This window comes from Phyllobates terribilis, unplaced genomic scaffold (genome assembly GCF_046119375.1).
Source record: "Phyllobates terribilis strain yellow unplaced genomic scaffold, ASM4611937v1 Scaffold_1__5_contigs__length_1240528914, whole genome shotgun sequence".
In the NCBI taxonomy this organism is placed as follows: Eukaryota; Metazoa; Chordata; class Amphibia; order Anura; family Dendrobatidae; genus Phyllobates; species Phyllobates terribilis.
Window position 1 is genome coordinate 274,000,361 of NW_027362761.1, and position 24,419 is coordinate 274,024,779.

General features: G+C 46.3%; 1 protein-coding gene across 1 annotated transcript in view; it reads right to left on the reverse strand.

Annotated features, from left to right (window-relative positions):
* Positions 1 to 1,051: 1,051 nt before the first annotated feature.
* TRPV4 (transient receptor potential cation channel subfamily V member 4) overlaps positions 1,052 to 24,419 on the reverse strand; it is a 207,092-nt gene continuing 183,724 nt past the window's right edge. The window contains exons 15-16 of the mRNA XM_073672732.1: positions 8,774 to 8,895; positions 1,052 to 6,797 (exon numbers count right to left, since the gene is read on the reverse strand). Coding sequence (XP_073528833.1) covers positions 6,637 to 6,797; positions 8,774 to 8,895 — 283 coding nt within the window. The 3' untranslated portion in view covers positions 1,052 to 6,636. The remainder of the gene's footprint in view (positions 6,798 to 8,773; positions 8,896 to 24,419) is intronic.

Consider the following 24,419-nt stretch of genomic DNA (forward strand, 5'->3'; position numbering starts at 1 on the left):
TTTATATAGTGCAACCAAGTTGCCAAGCACTTTCCAAATGATGCTAAAATTGCTTGGAAAGCGCCTGACAACCCGCATGCAAAATCGCATGTGCAAAACGCGTGACAAACGCTTGTCCCTGGCTGAAAAAAACGCATGTAAAATCCGCATGCGTTTTTTCTGCCAGGGAGATGAAGAAACGCTGCATTTCTGCATCGTGGGCACATAGCCTTAGACTACTCTATTAAAAGGAATCTAAAGAGAATACCTGGACGTCGCAAGGTCTGTCCTCAATTACGCCAAATGGTCAAGACATTACTCCTCCCTCCCAAAGCAATAAATGGCTTGCTTGTAAAATGTCAATAAGGAAATGTATTCATGATCGGGATTGTCTGCTAGAACAACTATTGATGCTTACCTTCTGTAAGGCCCATACAATTCCAGATAAGAATGGTACATTTGTAGCCGGTTCTCAACATATAAATATTCTCTTTGTATGTCATCGATTTAATTCTTAGAATGACCTGTTACTGCAAGGTATTAATCAACATAAATATCTGTCTACACAAATATTTCTCATGAATAGAATCCTTTAGCATTTAAGGTTTTGTGATTTATTGGAGAAAAAAAAACAATTTACAAGTTAAAAGACCATGGAAAACAAGTGTCAGAAACTCCTGGAAAAGCAACCAAGTCTGAATAAAACACCATGGTAATAATAATGAAGTCACAGTCATGACCCAAACAGTTCTCCAAATTCTGAAGGGATACATTGGACTCCATGACTCTCTCACAGAGCCAAGATATCTTCAGTCCCAGCCGGACAGGAACGTGCTAAAGAACTTCATTTAGAAAAGGCTTAATTTTTTAGGATCTTTTTGAAAAGCAGAACGCCATAAGAAAACAAGGCAATGCTAACGGTTTCAAGATGGATTGCAGTCAGTGATAGACTATGCCCTGCAACAGTATGGCTTGCTCTAATAGATAACATTTATTATTTTTCAAGCTTGTGGGCTCATGAAAATAATAGATACAATAATGATTTTACCTTCTCCAAAAGGAAACATGCAAATATTTTGGCATTATTTTATTTAAAATAAATATACAATTTATATAGGTGTAGTATATACCAAATTGACATACAGTATAGATGAGAAACATGCCATTAAGTTGGCCATAGATAGGGTAAGTGTAACAAATATCGAGCATGTTTACAAGGACAGATGTCGGCCTATGAGGAGCGCTATTCGACCAAAAGTTGATAGACACCCATATAAAGTCCTGTCACAAGGGGCAATGCAAAAAGGTTGGGGACTGATTAAGCAATGAAATAATTGTTCATCCCCCATATATTTTGCATGTTGTCGGTAGCACATCTCCGTTTACACAGGATGATGTACTGCTGACAACAATCATTTTTAGGCTTCGAAATTATCCAATCGGCCGTCAAACAAGTGCTGATCGCTTCCCGATTTAGATGAGCCAGGGAGAGGGAATGAACATTTTATTAAATTCTCGTTTGGCCAATTGGCAGTAAAGGAATCTTAAGATTTCAAAGTACCAATCCTTTATGTTTTCCTAGCGATAAGTCATGGTCAGAGTTATTCAAACACTATGCAATACATTGATTGGAGAAAGAACAATTTACAAGTTAAAGTTAAAAGAACGTGGACGAAATAAGACTAAACTTACATAAGCCAATTTGTGAATGACTGCTATGAGCTAAGGTAATCATACGCACAATAATAGTCGTTAATGACAGAACTGGAAAAGAACAAAAACAAAATGTAATACTGATCATACATTAATGAAGCAGAAGTCAAGTGTTGGCAAGTGTCGGGTAATTCGGTTTCTTTTACTTACAGAGATATTGGCATTATTGTGTTCTATCTGGGTGGCCATGTCATGTTAGGTTAGCAAAGTGATAGTAAAACTATTAGCATCCCAACAACTAATCCAAAAGAGACAACCGTAGCTTTAATTTTATCACTTTGATTAGAAAAATACACATTTTTCTGTAGGTAAAAATAATAAATCACCAAAACTTTGGTTGCTCTGACTTCTGATTTTCTAGTAGATGATTTTTTTTTTCACGTTTTACAAAAAATTCATCAGTTGAATGTTAGTAAAACAATCATATCTGACAGATGAAAATCTGTTTTAATACATCATCACTATACATAAGGCAGATGACATTATTACAAAAGGTCCATTGTTTACACACACAAACATGAAAAGCAAAAGCTTGCATGCATGAAAGTACTAATTGCGTATTATAGTACTAATTGCATATTATATGAAAGCTAAAGCCCCAAAACCACATTTGGAATTAGTATTTTTATTACCAGTCTACAGTTCTAAAAATTCTAAGTACAGTTTCAGTGTATGTAAAATTAGAGTTGCAGCTTCCCCTGGGCTCTGGTGCATAAAGGAGCGTATCCAACGCGGAGTCTCTGCTGCTGCGCTCAAGGTTGCAGCCAATTACTGATCTCAGTGGCTCATCACAACTTGATGACATATGCCACTGAGCTCGGTGATTGGCTGCAGTGGCTGTTGACTTGACATCAGCACTGCAATCAATAACAGGCATCGGGAGTGGCGGCAGTAGTATGGCTAGTTTTCCACACAACAGCGCCAGGCCACGTGTTGCTCGTACTACTGTGAACAGCCTGAATGGCCTATGTTGGTGTGACAGATGTGCGACGTGATGAGAAACTAATGCAAGAAAACCGCTTAAGTGATGAGAATGATGAGAGTGAATGCCACCTTTAAAGGGAACCGGTCTCATTGAAAATGAAGTCCAATCTGCAGGCAGCATGATATAGAACAGGCGGAGCAGAGCAGATTGAGATATTGTTATTCTTATGGAAAAAAGATTCAATATAGTTTTTGCTTTATTCATTTAAATGTCTGCTAGTTTTGGGCTTTTGAGTCAAGTGGGTGGTCATAATCATGGATTAGAATGTGCACTTACACAAGGAAGGCTGTCAATCAGTGATTAAGACCACCCAATTGACTCACAAGGCAAAAATGAGAAGAGGTTTAAATGAATAAAACACAAGATTATACTAAATCTTTTCCCATAAAAATATACAATCAATATGTTCAGCTCCTCCTGCTCTATAGCATGCTGCCTGCAAATTGGACTGCAGTTTCAATATGTCAGGTTCTCTTTAATGGAGGAAATTTCCTCATCAGATAGTGCCAGACAGAATGCCACTGGTAGTGGTTAGAGGGTCTGAGGTGTCGCTCTTTAGGAGCGAGGATTGTGCAGAGGGCTTTTAGAGTTAATACAGTTTCTGGTGACACTGTTGGGTTAGGGGGCAGTGTGGGACCATCAATAGAATGGCACCAATGCCCATTGGAGTATACAGAGAGCATCCACAGCCACTAATGGGCAAAGCTGATAGATCCAGCAGGTACGGCTGTCAATGTAGTTTGTCCCGTACGTGGGAGACCAACCCACCTGCATGAATATACAGTGCCTACAAGTAGTATTCAACCCCCTGCAGATTTAGCTGGTTTGATAAGATGCAAATAAGTTAGAGCCTTCAAACTGCAAACGAGAGTAGGTTTTATGAACAGAAGCATAAATCTTACAAACCAAAAAGTTATGTTGCTCAGTTGAATTTTATTAAATTTTAAACATAAAAGTGTGGGTCAATTATTATACAACCCCTATGTTTAATATTTTGTGGAATAACCCTTGTTTGCAATTACAGCTAATAATCGTCTTTTATAAGACCTGATCAGGCCGGCACAGGTCTGTGGAGTTATCTTGGCCCACTCCTCCATGCAGATCTTCTCCAAGTTATCTAGGTTCTTTGGGTGTCTCATGTGGACTTTATTCTTGAGCTCCTTCCACAAGTTTTCAATTGGGTTAAGGTCAGGAGACTGACTAGGGCACTCCAACACCTTGACTTTTTCCCTCTTGAACCAGGCCTTGGTTTTCTTGGCTGTGTGCTTTGGGTCGTTGCCTTGTTGGAAGATGAAATTACGACCCATCTTAAGATCCTTGATGGAGGAGCGGAGGTTCTTGGCCAAAATCTCCAGGTAGGCCGTGCTATCCATCTTCCCATGGATGCGGACCAGATGGCCAGGCCCCTTGGCTGAGAAACAGCCCCACAGCATGATGCTGCCACCACCATGCTTAACTGTAGGGATGGTATTCTTGGGGTCGTATGCAGTGCCATCCAGTCTCTAAACGTCACGTGTGTGGTTGGCACCAAAGATCTCGATCTTGGTCTCATCAGACCATAGAACCTTGAACCAGTCTGTCTCAGAGTCTTCCAAGTGATCATGAGCAAACTGTAGACGAGCCTTGACATGACGCTTTGAAAGTAAAGGTACCATACAGGCTCGTCTGGAACGGAGACCATTGCGGTGGAGTACGTTACTTATGGTATTGACTGAAACCAATGTCCCCACTGCCATGAGATCTTCCCGGAGCTCCTTCCTTGTTGTCCTTGGGTTAGCCTTGACTCTTCGGACAAGCCTGGCCTCGGCACGGGAGGACACTTTCAAAGGCTGTCCAGGCCGTGGAAGGCTAACAGTAGTTCCATAAGCCTTCCACTTATGGATGATGCTCCCAACAGTGGAGACAGGTAGGCCCAACTCCTTGGAAAGGGTTTTGTACCCCTTGCCAGCCTTGTGACCCTCCACGATCTTGTCTCTGATGGCCTTGGAATGCTCCTTTGTCTTTCCCATGTTGACCATGTCTGAGTGCTGTTCACAAGTTTGGGGAGGGTCTTAAATAGTCAGAAAAGGCTGGCAAAAGAGATCTTTAATCCACACATGTGAAGTTCATTATTCTTGGTGCCTGAACTACTTCTTAATACTTTAGGGGGACCAAACAGAATTCTTGTGGTTTGAGGGGTTGAATAATAAATGACACTCTGAATTAACTTTTAACGTTTTAAAAAAAAAAAAAATTTGCTGCAGTGCATTTCCCACTTCCAGGCTGATCTCCAGTACAAATGTCACAATGCCAAGTTAATTCCGCATGTGTCAACCAGCTAAATCTGCAGGGGGTTGAATACTACTTGTAGGCACTGTACCTCCACTTCAGAGAGGGCAAGGAATGCCACCATAGTTGAGCAAAAAGGACTATTCCTGTGATTGAAGATTGCATCCACATAATCGGCAAAGATTTGCCACCCATAAGAAGTGAGGAGAAGAGCTACTCTAGTGGAACTCAATATGCTGATGTCTGTGAGAGAAGATGTTTTGCCAACAATGAGAATGCAAGGAGACTGATACCTACATGCAAGTAACTAATACATGAGAACTGGTTGGGCAGGCAACCGGAGTACCCAAGATTGCCAGACACGCTATAGCAGCACATTGCTTTCAAGAGGGGTGAGCAAGAAAAATAACTGACCAAGCACTGAGTGTTTGTGCTGTGACCCTGTGAGAATGACACAGAGACTGTGCTGGAGTGAAATAAAATAAAAGTCTTTAAGAAATGTTGGTGGGTTTAAGTAATCCATAATGCACGATAATTTCAACATTCTAAATTCCAAATCTGATACCGCCTATTTCCATGAACCTTCAATGTGCTGACTCCTAGCACCAACCTGCGAATTTTACTTGCATCTCTCCAGGAAACATTCTCCGGCAAACATTCTTACAGTCAATATTAATCTCAAATCTCAGAAAATGTAAATTGCAAATAAGCTGGTGGATGGACCTCATCAAGCTGTTTTTGCACCACGACTCTCGGTTTCCTTATGTCCCCTGTATTCTAATATGCAACATTAACACTGTTAGTAAAAAGCTGGGCCCTGCGGGTAGACCTGTATGACAAACTATGAAGAACACCATAAAATACTATGGGACTGGTAGATGCCAAGAATGACGAGCTGCTATGCATTTAGAAGCAATGTTCCATAAATAACTAGAGATTATTAGAAAGGGAAAATATGCTACAGTCATACAACATTAAGGCTTCATATTCTTGCGTACTTTTAATATACTTCTAAAGGTGCATTTACACCACTGCATGATTATTGTGATTGAGGATTTCTAGGAACACTCATTTCACAATAATTGTGCAGTCACCCAACGGATGAGCGTTTCTCGGCAGTGCATAGTCCTTTTTAAAGAGAACATGTGCTGCCGAGAACAATGGCAGCCTAAGCAAACTAAATGATCTATTAGACTATTACAGATCATTCTGAAGTAGGGTCGGACTGTGCAAACAGGCTATTAAATGACCGCCCATCAGAAAACATATCGCCGGATGGAGTTCATTTAATGCCGCGCATCAGGCAGTGTAAGTGGATCTTAGGATTCCTAGAGTATTAGACAATGATTTGAAGCCATGTATAATACATGTTTATAGCATGAAATGTACATAAAAAGGTAGTTAAAACAATTACAATATGTAGCTATATAAGTATCTCATAGAAAAAAACTGTTACAGTGTTGTGAAAAATTGTAACATTAAAATATCCTTAAAAGTTACAAAAAAATATGAAAAATTAAATAAAATATTGGTTTACAGTTCTGATCCAGGCATATATAAAACATTTGTGCAAAAGTGCAAAGTTCTAGACATCGATTAGCAGCACAGATGGAGATGGACCTCTGTTTCCAATTTGATATCAATGTCTATAGGCACAAAGGGACTTGGAAGGCTGAAATGAAGGAACCTTATTAAATGTGGGTTTCATCTTTCTTCCAGTTTTGCGAGTACCCATGTCTTTGGTAGTTTGGATTTACATGTTGCATATGTTCCAGTGGAACGACGACATCATCAGGATGAGGAGGCGCTTTGTTTAGTTCCACCACTCGAGGTACTACCACCGACCAGCGATCTACAAAGCATAAAGACCGACACATTGAGTTAAAGAAGCTTCAGTGAATATTTAGGAGATGCACTATATAGACAAAAGTATTGTGACATCTTTTAATAATTAAATTCTGTCCAATTGTTACAGCTATATAAAGTCAAATTCCTAGCCGCACAATCTATCTTTACTAACATTACTGACAAGAAGGGTCATTCTAAAGAGCTCACTGAATATGGTTGAGGTCTTGTAATAGGACGCCACTGTAGTAACAAGTCGGTTCCTAAAATTTCATCCCTCCTAAATATTCAACAATCAACTGTGAATGGTATTATTGAGCAGTGGAAGCATTAAGTAGCGACAGTATCTCAGCCACAAAGAGGAGGATCCCAGCGTAACAATAAGGGAATGACCTACTTTGGATACATCATACAAAGAGAGCAAATCACTGGATAAGGCCATCAAGGTCAGAAGAATAGAAAGAACAAGGAGGAGAGGAAGACCAGCAACACCATGGCTTCATACAATCAAGATAACGACGGAGAAGACCCTGGTGGACCTATCTTAACTTGCACAAGATCGATTTTCCCACAGAGCGTTCATCCATCAAGTCACCATGGCTCGAGATCGAGCTGAAGGCCGTTTATAATAATAATTAACTAGTACCTTGTAAGGTAAAAAGAACGGTGTAATCAAAACTACAATTTGTCCAGCAAAAATCAAGCCCTCAGTTTGTTGAAAAAAAAAAAGTTCTGACACTTGGAAGAAGGGGAGGAAAAAAACAAAGAACAAAAATGAAAAATGTATTTGTGGCGGGAAGAGGTTAATATCCCTATACACACACACAGAGTATTTATATATTTTTTCCTTATATAGCAACTACCAATATCAAATCTGTATGATACATTGCACTACAATAGCATTGTATAAAAGGAGACCAGTATACGCAATTTCTACAAACATTTTCTATTCAAATGTTAACCCCAGATGAAGCCATTGCCATGAACTCTACTTGAATGCTGAAATGCTCATCCATTAAACACAGTATATGCATTAACAATCTGCTCATTTGGAGCCAAGTTGTAATGTTGTCAGAGGATTGTTTGATGGATAATTTACTCCTAGGATCAAGCCATGCTAATAGCAATAGAAATAATCCATTAAGCGAACTGAAGTCACAATGTGCTAATAAAGCAATGACCTCACAAGCATGAATAGAGGTGAAGGCAAGTTATCAAAATCTTTGACCATCTAAAAGTTTAAATTAATAGAAAGTTGTGACAATACAGTTTATAATCTTAATCAGCCAGACGATTCGATTTGTTAAGCCAAGAGAAATACACTATTGTGTTTGTGTTGACTTCTAAATGTATGTATATTTCTGTGGCTCGTCAAGACCAGTATTTCTATAACCCTGAATGTTATTAACATATGTCCCAAGAATATTAATGGTTGCATACCACTTCTGAATAAGATAGTCAGAATCCTGAGTCTATATGCTGGCCCAGGCGAATGAAGAAATGTATGCTAGTGATATCACCGGTCGCCTGGAACCCATGAAGACATTTGGAGAAGCCAGATTGGGATCAGTCGGTCATCTGACCCCATGGAAACTCTTGGAGAGGCCAGGGTGGGACCCTTGGGCCTCCTGGCCTTGTACCTCGATGGACTGCTAGCTTCCTAAGCTTGCCACTACCTTTTCTCTATGGGGGCCCGCCAGAAGCGGGGGGCCACTGGTTGAGGTAGTTGGCCCCGGAAGTCCCAAAGTCGCAGCCGTTCTATCCCCGAAGAGCCAGTGGAAGGGTGAGACTGTGTAATGTTGTACCATCTTGGGTATTTTCTGGGACTGTTCTATGTGATTATTGTCCATTTGGTGGTTCAATAAAGTATTGTCACACATTTTTAGCCTCACCCTGTGTTGTCTGAGTAGTATTACGCTCACGGAAGACCCAGTGTCTTCACAAATGTACCTACACAAATTATGCAATACTGAATATGCCTACCTCTCCGAAGACGTCCCACGGTTTGTGAAAAACCATAATATTGATAAGTATCATTCTTCCCAGGGTCCTCATTAATGATGCCAAGATTCTGATTCCAATGAGACCAATTCACTTCATCCACCCTAAAATCAAAGCAACATATGAAGTTTACTAATACATGACTGCAACATGCTTGTACTTTGATATTTTATTTGATTTTTTTTTCCACAATCTTTTTCTGCTCTAAGGGTGCTTTCACATTGCGTTTTGTCCCGTCGGGGCTTACATTCGAACCGCCCGCAGCAAAACGGGATTCGGGCGTATGCGCCGACAGAGTCATAGACTATAATGGTGCCGACAGAGTGAATGTGTGCTCTGTCGTGCATCATTTTCGGAAGTGTACACCTACTGGAGGCGCACACCCAGACGTAGTAGACTGCGTCTCACACATAATACCTCTTCCCTTTCAGCTGGTTTTATGGACCTGAAACTCACCAAAATGGAAGATCACCTTTCCACTAGTCTACATGGGAAGACCACGGCAATCAACAGCTTATTGCTTTAACAGAGTTTTCATCCACATCATTTGAAAAAAATAAATTCCAATTGGATAGTTTTCCAGGAACAAACGCAATTGTTATGAAACTGTGGAATTTCAGAAAGAAGTTTGTTCTCTTACCACATGGTTTCTTGATCGTGGTTACCCGAAATCTGTTATTTTACAAGCATATCAGAAGATAGGATCTAAATCACATACTTCTTTACTTAATCCTCCTCTTCGACAACAACAGAATCACTTGAGATTCATTACTGCGCATACAACAATCAGGGGGGATCTATTTGTAAATTGTTTAAAAAACCAGGAGTATTCTTAAAACAGACATCAAAGTGTCTAATCTTCTACCTGATATCCCTTTTGCTGACAGGTAGTAAGCACCAAATCTGCAAGATCGTTTGGTTAGAAGCCATTATCCAGTCCCATCACAAAAATTCATACAAGCTTTTGTAGGAGGGCAATATTTGTCATTTTATGGGTTCAACACAGTTTTTATTAGTCCAACTGACCAAAAACAATATATCCTTCAGGATTTTGTCAATTGCAATACTCGTAATGTTATTTATGCTTTGGTATGTCCCTGTTCCAAGGTCTATGTGGGGCAGACTTCTCAAGAATTGCGGAGGCGTATCCACAACATGTCTCTAATATTAATTTAGCCAAAGTTAAAACCTTATCCACTGTAGCTTCTCATTTTTTACATTTTCACGCTGGTAAAGCACGCGGTTTACGTATTACTGGCCTACAGAAGATCCGAGCCAATATCTGACACTGATCATCAGAGTGAGCTACTCCATCTGGAATCCAGATGGATTTTTAATATGCATTCAGTTCAGTGGATTTGAGGGTCATCAATGAAGATTTATCTTTCTTGTTTGTTTTTTTTATAGTAGCTATTCTATTTTTTTTTTCATTATTTGTTATTTTTAATCTTTTTCATTACTTTCCCATTATTATTATTTTTTTTTTAGATAATCTCTCTCTTTCACGTCCCAATCATTTCTCAGCTTTCACTGTTACACTTCTTATATACACAAAAATGTTTTTTTTGTTTGTTTTTTGTTTTGTTTTTACACTTACTCATTCGTATATTGCTTTTATTAATGGTATCACATTAAACACCCACACACATCTTACAACAATCAGATTTTTATCTTACATCACATTATTAAGTTTACATACTTACCTTTTTATATGATATACTGAAAACTGAATTCATCATCTTTCCACCATCTCACTCAACCCCACCATCTGACCTATCCATCAAAGTCAATGGCTGCCCAGTCTCCCCAGTCCCACAAGCTCGCTGCCTGGGGGTAACCCTGGACCTCGATCTCTTGTTCAAACCACATATACAAGCCCTTCCCACTTTCTGCCAACTCCAACTCAAAAACATCTCCCGGAACCACACTTTCCTCAACCACTGTAGCATCGACGTCTCTGCCTCCTGCCAGGCAGAGACGCCGTCCCTCTCACCTCCCCGCTCCCCGTGCGGCGTCCTCCTGCGCTCCTCTTCCTGCTGCGGCCGGCGCGCGTTCTCTCCCGGGAACTGTGCTTAGGGCACGCGCGCGCTCCCTCTCTCTTAAAGGGGCCGCGCGCGCCGTCCTAAGGAGTCCTCGGCCAATAGCTGGAGGCCCTCCCATATTTAAGGCACCTCCTCCAAAATGGAGGTGCCCGAGCAAAAGTTGTTGCACAGTTTCTTATCTCTGCTTCAGCCCTCAGGTCCCCCAGCTAACCTGACTCCTCGTCCTGCCTGCCAGCCTGTTATCTGCCCGTTACCTGCCGAGCCTGCCAGCCTGCTTACCTGGAGCACTCACCTGTTACCTGCCTGTTACCTGCCTTGTCTGTCTGCCCGCTCACCTGGGAGCACCCGCCTGTTTCCTGCTAGCCTACCTGGAGGCTCTGTCGTCACTTGCTGTGACCACCTGCCTGGTAAACCTAGAGACTACTACTTGCTCTGCTGTCACGTACCGTGACCACCTGTCAGTTAACCAGAGATTTCTGCCTGCTTGCTGTGTCCATCCGTCATACCGGTCAGTTCCAGCCATCTGACCCGTGGGAGCCACCTGCTCTCTTACAAGGTCGTCCCCAGAGTAGCACCTGGTCCCTCTGCCCGGATCCTCCCTGGTCACGGAGTCGTTAGCCGCCGTCCGACCAGGGTCGATTCGGGTTGATACTTAGTTACGCCCCTCTGGGTCCCTCCTTGCACCGCGGCACAGAGGTTCCACCAGCCGGACCCGTAACCGTTTGTTCGGGCCATGGAACCCAGTGGCACCCAAGCTCCCTCGCTCTCTGACCTATACCACGAAGTCTCCCGTCAGAGATCCCAACAGGAATCCATCCTGAACCACCTGCGGAATGTCAACTCCCGCCTGGACACACTGACTGCTCCACCAGGACTCACCTCTAGTTGCACGACTCGCACCCCGGCAGCTCCGCTGCCCACCAATACCATGGTATCCGGCCCCGGTCCCCGGCTTTCTGCACCGCCTCATTTTGGTGGAGACCGCGCCTTGGCTCGAGGTTTCATAAACCAGTGCACCCTGCACTTTGAACTCTTGGCACATCAGTTTATCTCCGACCGGGCCAAAGTGGCATTCATCATATCCCATCTCACTGGGGAGGCACTGGCTTGGCTAAATCCCCTGTGGGAGAGAGGGGATCCCCTGGTGTCCGACCTGTCATCTTTCCTCACTGCTTTCCAGAAAGTCTTCGATGAACCGGGACGTAAGACATCATCAGCCTCCTCTCTGCTACGTCTCCGCCAAGGGAGTCTCATCGTGGGCCAATATGCCATACGGTTCCGCACCCTCGCTTCTGAGCTTGCCTGGGATAACGAGGCCCTGGTGTCCGTCTTCTGGGAGGGCCTTTCCGGTCGGATTAAAGACGAGCTCGCCGGTCTGGACATTCCTACCACCCTGGATGACCTGGTGTCGCTGGCTACCCGGATTGACATCCGGTTTCAAGAATGCACCAAGGAGACCACCCATGAGAGAAGGTTTCCCTGCCTTGCTCCTACTTTCCAGAGATCTGTCTCCTCTTCTGTCACACCCCGGGCGCACTCACCCGAGCCCATGCAGATTGAACAGACCAAGATGGTCAAATCTCGCAAAGAGTCACGCCGAGCTGAGGGGAGCTGTTTCTATTGTGGCAGTAAGGAGCACCTGATCCATTCCTGCCCGGAGAGGCCGGGAAACTCCAGTGTCTAGGACCGCTCGGAGAGGTCACCCTAGACAAAAGTAAGCCCTCTCCATCCCTGACTTTGTCTGTCTCCATCTCCTGGGGAGGGAACCGTCACTTTGAACTCGCCCACCTGGATTCTGGAGATGCTGGAAACCTCATTTCCCAGTCCCTGGTTGAGAAACACCGTATTCCCACCAAGTCTCTGGCTGAACCATTGTCAGTCGCCTCCGTGGATGGAAGACTCCTTCCGGTGACCATCCTGCTCGTTACGGAACCCATAACCCTGCAGGTGGGAATGCTGCACTCTGAGGAAATCTCCTTCCATGTGCTACCCGGACTCTCTCACTCCCTATTGCTAGGCCTACCTTGGCTCCAGACACATGAACCCGTGTTGAACTGGCAATCCGGTGAGGTACTCCGGTGGGGGCCGGACTGCCACAAGACCTGCCTGGTTCCGGTTCGTCCGGTTCATCCACCACCTACCCCAGCTGATTTACCCGGTCTTCCGGCTCCTTATTGGCCCTATGCTGACGTCTTCAGTAAAAAGGAAGCAGAGACTTTGCCACCTCATAGGCCATATGATTGCCCGATCGACCTGGTGCCACTCCACCCCGTGGCCGTATTTGCCCATTGTCTGCGGCCGAAACCCGGGCCATGTCTGAGTACATTGAAGAGAATCTGGTTAGGGGATTCATCCGGAAGTCTACCTCCCCGGCTGGAGACGGATTTTTCTTTGTCAAAAAAAAGGATGGCTCGCTACGCCCCTGTATTGACTATAGAGGACTCAATCAGATCACGATAAAGAATAAATACCCCCTGCCACTCCTCTCCGAGTTGTTTGATCGCCTTAAAGGCGCCAGGATCTTTTCCAAGCTGGATCTACGTGGAGCATATAACCTGGTCTGTATCTGGCAAGGAGACGAGTGGAAGACGGGATTCAATACCCGGGACGGTCACTATGAGTACCGTGTGATGCCATTCGGTCTCTGCAATGCTCCTGCCGTCTTCCAAGAACTGGTCAACGACATCTTCCGTGATCTTCTTTACTCCTGCGTGGTGGTATACCTGGACGACATCTTGGTCTTCTCTCCGGATCTTCCCACACACCGGAGGGATGTTCGTCAGGTCCTGCTTAGGCTCAGGCAGAACCACTTCTATGCTAAATACGAGAAGTGCCTCTTCGAACAGACCTCTCTTCCATTCCTAGGCTATGTTATCTCCCAGACAGGCTTGCGAATGGATCCCGAGAAACTCTCTGCTGTCCTAAAGTGGCCCCGTCCGGAGGGGTTGAAGGCGATTCAGCGATTCCTGGGCTTCGCCAATTACTATCGTCTCTTCATTCCACACTTCTCGTCCCGGACGGCTTCCATATCTGCGCTCACCCGTAAGGGAGCAAATCCCAAGGTATGGTCGCCCGAAGCCGAGGAGGCCTTCCTTTCCTTAAAGCAAGCCTTCTCCTCTGCCCCTGTACTGCACCGTCCTGACTGTAATAAACAATTCTACCTGGAGGTTGATGCTTCCTCCTCCGGAGCCGGGGCGGTGCTCACCCAAAAATCTTCTTCCGGGAGAATGGTAACCTGCGGCTTCTTCTCCAAAATCTTCTCCTCATCTGAGCGCAACTACTCCATAGGAAACAGAGAATTGCTAGTCGTCAAATTGGCGCTGGAGGAGTGGCGCTACCTGCTTGAGGGGGCTCTATACCTGGTGATCATCTATACGGATCACAAAACTCTGGCATATCTCCAGAATGCCCAAAGACTCAATCCGCGTCAGGCCCGGTGGTCTTTGTTTTTTGCTCGCTTCGACTTCATCCTGCATTTCCACCCGGCGGACAAGAATGTCAAAGCCAATGCCTTGTGATCCTTCCTGTCCTCCGATCAAGAGGAGGAGCCTATGCACATCATCGATCCCTCCAAGGTGATGAATGTGGCCCCCTTGGATGTAACTTGTCTTCCACCCGGTAAGACGTTTGTAGCAGTTCCAGACCGTGAGAAAGTTCTTCGCTGGGGCCATTCTTCTAAACTAGCTGGCCATGCTGGCCAAAAGAAGACCTTCCAGCTCATTACCCGGCATTACTGGTGGCCTACCCTGCGTAAAGATGTGGTAGACTTCGTCTCAGGCTGTTCATCTTGGGCCCGCAATAAAGTTCCCAGACATTTACCAGCCGATCAGCTCCTGCCTCTTCCCGTACCTGCTGCCCCGTGGCAACATATCGCTATGGACTTTATTACCGATCTCCCTGTTTCAGCCGGTTGTACAGTCATTTGGGTGGTCGCGGACTGCTTTTCTAAAATGGCCCATTTCATTCCTCTGCCTGGTCTCCCGTCTGCATCTGAGCTAGCTAAAGACTTCTTTCACCATATCTTTCGTCTCCATGGCCTACCCCTTCACATCGTGTCGGATCGAGGGGTTCAGTTCACCTCACGCTTCAGGAGAGCTACCTGTAAGTTGCTGGATGTCACCCTAGATTTCTCCTCCGCTTACCACCCTCAGTCCAATGGTCAAGTAGAGCAGATCAACCAGATCCTTACCAGCTACCTCCGGCACTTTGTCAATGTCCACCATACTGATTGGGTGGACCTCCTAACATGGGCCGAATTCTCTTATAACAATCATGAGAGCAAATCCACTTCCAAGTCCCCATTCTTTATTGTCTATGGCCAACAACTCCCGGATTCCGTTTCCCGTCTCCGCTTCTGTGGACAACCCTGCTGCGGAGTCCCTGGTCAGTGACTTTTCCACTATTTGGGAGAATACTAGGTCCGCACTTCTTCAGTCTTCCGAGCGGATGAAGAGATTTGCTGACAAAAGACGTCTGGATCTGCCTCAATTCCGTCCGGAAGACAAGGTTTGGCTCTCCTCCGAACATGTGCGGCTCAAAATACCCTCCTACAAGCTGGGCCCTCGGTTCATCGGTCCATTTCAGGTCCTTAAACAGATCAATCCAGTGGCCTACAAGTTGAAGCTTCCACCCACCCTACGCATTCCCAACTCCTTCCACGTATCTCTCCTCAAACCTGCTGTCTTTAACTCTTTCTCCAATAATTCAGGTACTCCTCCTGCTCCGGTTACTGCTGAGGACGTTTTTGAGGTAGAGAATATTCTGCCCACCAAGAGGGTAAGAGGGAGAACCTTTTTTCTGGTGGATTGGAAGGGGTTTGGCCCAGAGGAGAGAACTTGGGAACCCAGGGAGAACATCCACGCCCCACTTCTCCTTGAAAAATTTCCTGCCAGCCTAAAAAAGAGGGGGCGTAAAGGGGGGGGTACTGTAGCATCGGCATCTCGGCCTCCTGCCAGGCAGAGACGCCGTCCCTCTCACCTCCCAGCTCCCCGTGCGGCGTCCTCCTGCGCTCCTCTTCCTGCTGCTGCCGGCACGCGTTCTCTCCCGGGCACTGTGCTTAGGGCGCGCGCGCTCCCTCTCTCTTAAAGGGGCCGCGCACGCCGTCCTAAGGAGTCCCCGGCCAATAGCCGGAGGCCCTCCCATATTTAAGGCACCTCCTCCAAAATGGAGGTGCCCGAGCAAAAGTTGTTGCACAGTTTCTTATCTCTGCTTCAGCCCTCAGGTCCCGCTGCTAGCCTGACTCCTCGTCCTGCCTGCCAGCCTGTTATCTGCCCGATACCTGCCGAGCCTGCCAGCCTGCTCACCTGGAGCACTCACCTGTTACCTGCCTGTTACCTGCCTTGTCTGTCTGCCCGCTCACCTGGGAGCACCCGCCTGTTTCCTTCTAGCCTACCTGGAGGCTCTGCCGTCACTTGCTGTGACCACCTGCCTGGTAAACTTAGAGACTACTACTTGCTCTGCTGTCACGTACCGTGACCACCTGTCCGTTAACCAGAGACTTCTGCCTGCTTGCTGTGTCCATCCATCATACCGGTCAGTTCCAGCCATCTGACCCGTGGGAGCCACCTGCTCTCTTACAAGGTCGTCCCCAGAGTAGCACCTGGTCCCTCTGCCCGGATCCTCCCTGGTCACGGAGTCGTTAGCCGCCGTCCGACCAGGGTCGGTTCGGGTTGATACTTAGTTACGCCCCTCTGGGTCCCTCCTTGCACCGCGGCACAGAGGTTCTACCACCCGGACCTGTAACAACCACGAATCTGCAAAAACATTAATGCATGCCCTCATCATCTCCCGCCTCGACTACTGCAACCTCCTGCTCTGTGGCCTCCCCTCTAACACTCTCGCACACCTCCAATCTATCCTAAACTCTGCTGCCCGACTAATCCACCTGTCCCCCAGCTATTCCCCGACTTCTCCCCTCTGTCAATCCCTTCGCATGCTCCCCATTACTCAGAGACTCCAGTTCAAAACCCTAACCATGGCATACAAAGCCATCCACAACCAGTCTACTCCATACATCTGTGACCTAGCCTCCTGGTACTTACCTGCACACAACCTCCGATCCTCACAAGATCTCCTTCTCTATTTCCCTCTTATCTCCTCTTCACACAATCGCATACAAGATTTCTCCTGTGCATCCCACCTACTCTTGAACTCTCTACCCCAACACATCAGACTCTCTTCTACCGTCGAAATCTTCAAAAGGAACCTTCCGACAAGCCTACAACCTGCAGCAACCGTCGCTCCACTATACCGCTGCACGACCAGCTCTACCCTCACCTACTGTATCCTCACCCATCCCTTGTAGACTGAGCCCTCGTGGGCAGGGTCCTCTCTCCTCCCGTACTAGTCGGTTACTCATTTTGTTCAAGATTATTCTAATTATTTTTGCTATGTATACCCATTTTTCACATGTAAAGCGCCATGGAATAAATGGAGCTATAACAATAAATAATATTAATCTTATATAGTCATTCATGTATCCATAATATTATGCATGATTTGTTGTCTGTTTTCTCTTTTTTATCAATGAATACATTTATATTATTTGTTTCCTTTTTTTGATTATATATATATATACACACATACACACACACACACAGACCAAAAGTTTGGACACACCTTCTCATTTAAAGATTTTTCTGTATTTTCTTGACTATGAAAATTGTACATTCACACTGAAGGCATCAAAACTATGAATTAACACATGTGGAATTATATACTTAACAAAAAAGTGTGAAACAACTGAAAATATGCCTTATATTCTAGGTTCTTCAAAGTAGCCACTTTTGGCTTTGATGACTGCTTTGCACACTCTTGGCATTCTCTTGATGAGCTTCAAGAGGCAGTCACCGGAAATAGTTTTCACTTCACAGGTGTGCCCTGTCAGGTTTAATAAGTGGGATTTCTTGCCTTATAAATGGGGTTGGGACCATCAGTTGTGTGGTGCAGAAGTCTGGTGGATACACAGCTGATAGTCCTACTGAATAGACTGTTAGAATTTGTATTATGGCAAGAAAAAAGCAGCTAAGTAAAGAAAAACGAGTGGCCATCATTACTTTAAGAAATGAAGGTCAGTCAGTCCGAAAAATTGGGAAAACTTTGAATGTGTCCCCAAGTGCAGTTGCAAAAACCATCAAGCGCTACAAAGAAACTGGCTCACATGAGGACTGCCCCAGGAAAGGAAGATCAAGAGTCACCTCTGCTTCTGAGGATAAGTTTATCCGAGTCACCAGCCTCAGAAATCGCAGGTTAACTGCAGCTCAGATTAGAGACCAGGTCAATGGCACACAGAGTTCTAGCAGCAGACACATCTCTTCAACAACTGTTAAGAGGAGACTTTGTGCAGCAGGCCTTCATGGTAAAATAGCTGCTAGGAAGCCACTGCTAAAGACAGGCAACAAGTAAAAGAGACTTGTTCGGGCTAAAGAGCACAAGGAATGGACATTAGACCAGTGGAAATCTATGCTTTGGTTTGATGAGTCCAAATTTGAGATCTTTGGTTCCAACCACCGTGTCTTTGTGCGACGCAGAAAAGGTGAACGGATGGACTCTACATGCCTGGTTCCTACCGTGAAGCATGGAGGAGGAGGTGTGATGGTGTGGGGGTGCTTTGCTGGTGACCCTGTTGGAGATTTATTCAAAATTGAAGGCATACTGAACCAGCATGGCTACCACAGCATCTTGCAGAGGCGTGCTATTCCATCCGGTTTGCGTTTAGTTGGACCATCATTTATTTTTTAACAAGACAATGACCCCAAACACACCTCCAGGCTGTGTAAGGGCTATTTGACCAAGAAGGAAAGTGATGGGGTGCTACGCCAGATGATCTGGCCTCCACAGTCACCAGACCTGAACTCAATCGAGATGGTTTTGTCACACTGTCACAGAATACTGGAGGTAGGGGGCCTAAGCTGACCCTAAGCTGGGGCCCTGACTAATCCCTCATCCTGGAGGTACTGTTAAAGGTACAGAGGTCCAGGCCGCCAGCGTAACCCCTACCTCCTGAGGATCCCTGCACCACAGTAATCTAGTCCTGAGAAGGACCCCGATCACAACAATTGGGAACCAGCGATAATATGCCCACACACAGTATTTAGACGAACGAGACAGTACAAGGGAAAAACCAAAACCACCTTGCATACAACTTCAACAAAACTACAACAGAGGGAACACCAACGGGAAAGGAGATAAATGATAAAGCGAGGAAAGGGAAATAACACTTTCAAATACACTTATCTCAGCAACTCCAAACACCACGATCCGCTCTGTAAGTCTGAATGAAAAGCTTTCACCGACACCTCACAAACAGACCTGCAGGAATATAAAGGAGTCTCACTAACGAAGCATTGATTGCAGCTGGGCGAGGCTGGACCTCAGCTAGCCCAGAGAGAGAGAGAATTAACTCCTTCACTGCCGAGAAAACACAAAGCACCAACAAGTCAGCTGCGAGAAGTCAGGCTGTGTACTCGTGACGATCTTCGTGGCAACACACCCGTGACAGTACCCCCCCTTCTACGAGGGGCCTCCGGACCCTCAGGGCCAGGTTTATCCGGGTGAGTCGTGTGGAAGGCCCGAACTAATCGGTCTGCGTTAATATCCGACGCAGGAACCCACATCCTCTCCTCAGGACCATACCCCTTCCAATGAACCAAGTACTGAAGGGACCGGCGATTAAAGCGTGAATCAATGACCCTCGATACCTGGAACTCCAAGTTACCATTGACAACCACAGGAGGGGGAGGTAAAGGTGACGGTACCACCGGCGCCACATACCTCTTAAGCAATGATCTGTGAAACACGTTGTGAATTTTAAACGTAGGGGGGAGGTCAAGACGGAATGCCACCGGATTAATAACAGAACTGATTCTGTACGGCCCGATGAACCTGGGACCCAGTTTCCAGGAGGGAACCTTAAGTTTAATATTCCTGGTAGACAACCATACCTGATCGTTCACACTTAGGTCCGGACCAGACACTCTCCTCCTATCAGCCATACGTTTGTATCGGTTCCCCATAGTATTCAGATTCTTCAGCACCCCTCTCCATACTGAAGCGAGAGATGAGGAAAATCGTTCCTCCTCCGGAACCCCCGAAGAGCCCCCCCTACTGAAAGTACAAAACTGGGGGTGAAAACCATATGCCCCAAAAAACGGGGACTTACCAGTGGACTCGCTTCGCCTATTATTGAGAGCAAACTCTGCCAGAGGTAGGAAAGAAGACCAGTCCTCCTGGTTCTCTGACACAAAACACCGAAGATATGTCTCCAAGCTCTGGTTCATACGTTCCGTCTGACCATTGGTCTGAGGATGAAAAGCCGACGAGAATGACAAATGCATCCCCCGCCGTGCACAAAACGCCTTCCAGAACTTGGACACAAACTGAGACCCCCGATCAGACACCACCTCGGAGGGTACCCCGTGAAGCCTCACAATCTCCCCAATGAACACCTGCGCAAGAGTTTTAGCATTAGGGAGAGCCGGAAGAGCGATAAAATGTGCCATCTTGCTGAACCTGTCCACTACAACGAGTATGACCGTTTTACCCGAAGACGGAGGGAGGTCCGTAATAAAGTCCATAGACAGATGAGTCCAAGGACGCTCCGGGATCTTCAAAGGTAAGAGGGCCCCAGACGGACGGGTATGTGAGGTCTTAGAGCGCGCACAAACCCCACAGGACGCGACAAAAGTTACCACCTCTTTATGTAAGTTAGGCCACCAAAACCGACGCGAGAGGAGATCCACAGTTGCTTTACTCCCCGGGTGTCCTGCAAAAACTGAGTTATGGTGTGCCTCGATCACCTTTTGTCGCAACTGATCTGGAACGAACAGTCTCCCCGGAGGTCCAACAGGGGCGTCCCCCTGAGCCTCCAATATCTCCTCCTCCAGCTCAGAGCATACTGCCGAAACCACCACCCCCTCCTGAAGAACAGGAATCGGGTCGTCCGTATTCCCGGCCCCAGGGAAACTACGAGATAAGGCATCCGCCTTTACATTTTTAGACCCAGGACGATATGTAACGACGAAATTAAACCTGGTAAAAAACAATGACCACCTAGCTTGTCTGGGATTCAGACGTTTAGCGGACTCCAGATATAGCAGGTTCTTGTGATCGGTGATGACGGTGACCGGATGAACTGCCCCCTCCAAAAAATGGCGCCACTCCTCAAAAGCTAACTTAATGGCCAGGAGTTCCCTATTGCCGACATCGTAATTCCTCTCAGCGGACGACAATTTTTTAGAGAAAAAGGCGCACGGATGCCACTTACCAGGGGACGAACCCTGTGACAATACTGCTCCCACCCCTACCTCGGAAGCGTCTACCTCTACAAAGAATGGCTGAGACGCATCAGGTTGAATGAGTATGGGTGCCGAGGCAAAACATTTTTTCAAGGAGGAGAATGCTTGACAAGCCTTGTCAGACCACCTAGAAAAATCCGTCCCCTTTTTAGTCATGTCTGTGAGAGGCTTAACCACGGACGAGAAATTACGAATGAACTTCCGGTAATAGTTAGCAAACCCCAGGAAACGTTGTAGTGCCTTAAGATTCTCCGGCCGATCCCACTCAAGAACTGCCCGCACTTTCCCAGGGTCCATACGAAAACCGGACGCAGAAACCAGGAAGCCTAAAAACTGGAGTTCCTGTACGGCGAACACACACTTTTCCCACTTGGCATACAGTTTATTATCCCGCAAGATCTGTAACACCTGTCTAACATGCTCCTGATGAGACACCAGATCCGGCGAGTAAATTAAGATATCATCCAGATATATGACAACAAACTGTCCCACCAGGTGGCGAAAAATATCATTAACAAAGTGTTGAAACACCGCCGGGGCATTAGTCAGACCGAATGGCATGACAAGGTTCTCATAATGCCCCTCCGGAGTGTTAAAAGCCGTCTTCCACTCATCCCCCTCCTTCATCCTAATCAAATTGTACGCCCCCCTGAGATCCAACTTAGAGAACCATTTGGCGCCCACGATCTGATTAAAGAGATCGGGAATAAGTGGGAGCGGATACGGATCTCGGACCGTAATCCGATTAAGTTCACGGAAATCCAGGCAAGGGCGTAGGCCTCCATCTTTCTTCTTAACAAAGAAGAACCCCGCGGCCACCGGTGAAGATGAAGGTCTAATATGCCCCTTAGCCAGACTTTCAGAAATATAATCCTTCATGGCCTGCCTCTCAGGACCAGAAAGGTTATACAACCTAGCTTTAGGTAACTTGGCCTCAGGGAGCAGTTTTACAGAACAGTCATACTCGCGATGAGGAGGTAGTTCCTGACACCCATTCTCCGAGAATACATCCTCAAAGTCTGCCAGAAATGGAGGTAAGACCCAAGGAGTAACCGCACCGATGACCGTGTTCATGCAGTTTTTATTACAGAATTTACTCCATTGGCTTATCTCTCTGGTTTGCCAATTAATAACAGGGTTATGCTTAGCTAACCAAGGAAGGCCCAACACTATAGGAGTGGGAAGACCCTCCAACACGTAGCAAGACAACAGTTCTTTATGTATTGCCCCCACTTGAAGTTTTACACCATGCACAGCTTGCAAAAAACTTCCCTGACCGAGAGGCCTGGCATCGATCGAGAATATGGGGATGGGTTTAGCCAACTCACTCAATCGCATACCTTGAACCCGGGCAAACCGAGCATCAACCAGATTAGCCCCGGCCCCACTATCCAGAAGAACAGATATCCTCTCAGTTCTCGTACCCACCACCACCTCCGCCGGTACGAGAAACTGAGACGAACCTAGGGACGAAATACCTACTCCCAGATTGCCGTCCACCACACAACCTGGGATCAACAGTTTTTTCGACGACTCTTTACTCAGCAAGGGGCGGGATGGACACCCCCCAATAAAATGTCCCTTTTTCCCGCAGAGGAAACACCTTCCTGTCTTATGGCGCACCACCGGTCCCCTTCCCCGAAATGATGTCCCTCCTAATTGCATAGGCTCCTCCGGACTGACCAGGGGAACCACCATATGAGGGGACCTTGTAAGAGGTGGAGACATTACAGGGGGTAGAGTTATCCCGCACCTCTCCCGAAGCCGTCTGTCAACGCGAATAGCAAGGGCCATAGCGGCTTCCAGTGACGCGGGAGAGTCATACTGTGCCAACACATCCTGTAATTTGTCGGATAAACCATGACAAAACTGGCTCCTAAGAGCCGGGTCATTCCACTGGGTGTCCGTGGCCCACCTACGGAACTCCGAACAGAATTCCTCCGCCGGACGATCTCCCTGCTGAATCCTACGTAACTTAGACTCAGCAAGGGAGATCCGATCTGGGTCATCATATACGAGTCCCAAAGCAGCGAAAAACCTATCCACTGACTGGAGAACTGGGGAGCTAGGGGGAAGAGAGAACGCCCAAGATTGTGGGTCCCCTTGTAGGAGCGAGATGACAATTCCCACCCTTTGTTCTTCACTGCCCGATGACCGAGGCCGCAGCCGAAAGTACAATTTGCATGCCTCCCGGAAAACAAAAAACTTGTCCCGCCCCCCAGTGAACCTGTCAGGGAGAGCTACTTTAGGTTCTGGTCCGGCTTGCTCCAGAGGATGCAAAACCTTGGACCTAACGTCCGCCAGCCCCATGGACAAACTCTGCAACTGCTGAGCTAGACCGGCTACTGGATCCATGGTAGCTGGAGAAAAACTAAGTTGGTCGGTGAAAATGTCACACTGTCACAGAATACTGGAGGTAGGGGGCCTAAGCTGACCCTAAGCTGGGGCCCTGACTAATCCCTCATCCTGGAGGTACTGTTAAAGGTACAGAGGTCCAGGCCGCCAGCGTAACCCCTACCTCCTGAGGATCCCTGCACCACAGTAATCTAGTCCTGAGAAGGACCCCGATCACAACAATTGGGAACCAGCGATAATATGCCCACACACAGTATTTAGACGAACGAGACAGTACAAGGGAAAAACCAAAACCACCTTGCATACAACTTCAACAAAACTACAACAGAGGGAACACCAACGGGAAAGGAGATAAATGATAAAGCGAGGAAAGGGAAATAACACTTTCAAATACACTTATCTCAGCAACTCCAAACACCACGATCCGCTCTGTAAGTCTGAATGAAAAGCTTTCACCGACACCTCACAAACAGACCTGCAGGAATATAAAGGAGTCTCACTAACGAAGCATTGATTGCAGCTGGGCGAGGCTGGACCTCAGCTAGCCCAGAGAGAGAGAGAATTAACTCCTTCACTGCCGAGAAAACACAAAGCACCAACAAGTCAGCTGCGAGAAGTCAGGCTGTGTACTCGTGACGATCTTCGTGGCAACACACCCGTGACAGGTTTGGGGTGAGCTGGACCGCAGAGTGAAGGCAAAAGGGCCAACAAGTGCTAAGCATCTCTGGGAACTCCTTCAAGATTGTTGGAAGACCATTTCCGGTGACTACCTCTTGAAGCTCATCAAGAGAATGCCAAGAGTGTGCAAAGCAGTCATCAAAGCAAAAGGTGGCTACTTTGAAGAACCTAGAATATACGACATATTTTCAGTTGTTTCACGCTTTTTTGTTAAGTATATAATTCCACATGTGTTGATTCACAGTTTTGACGCCTTCA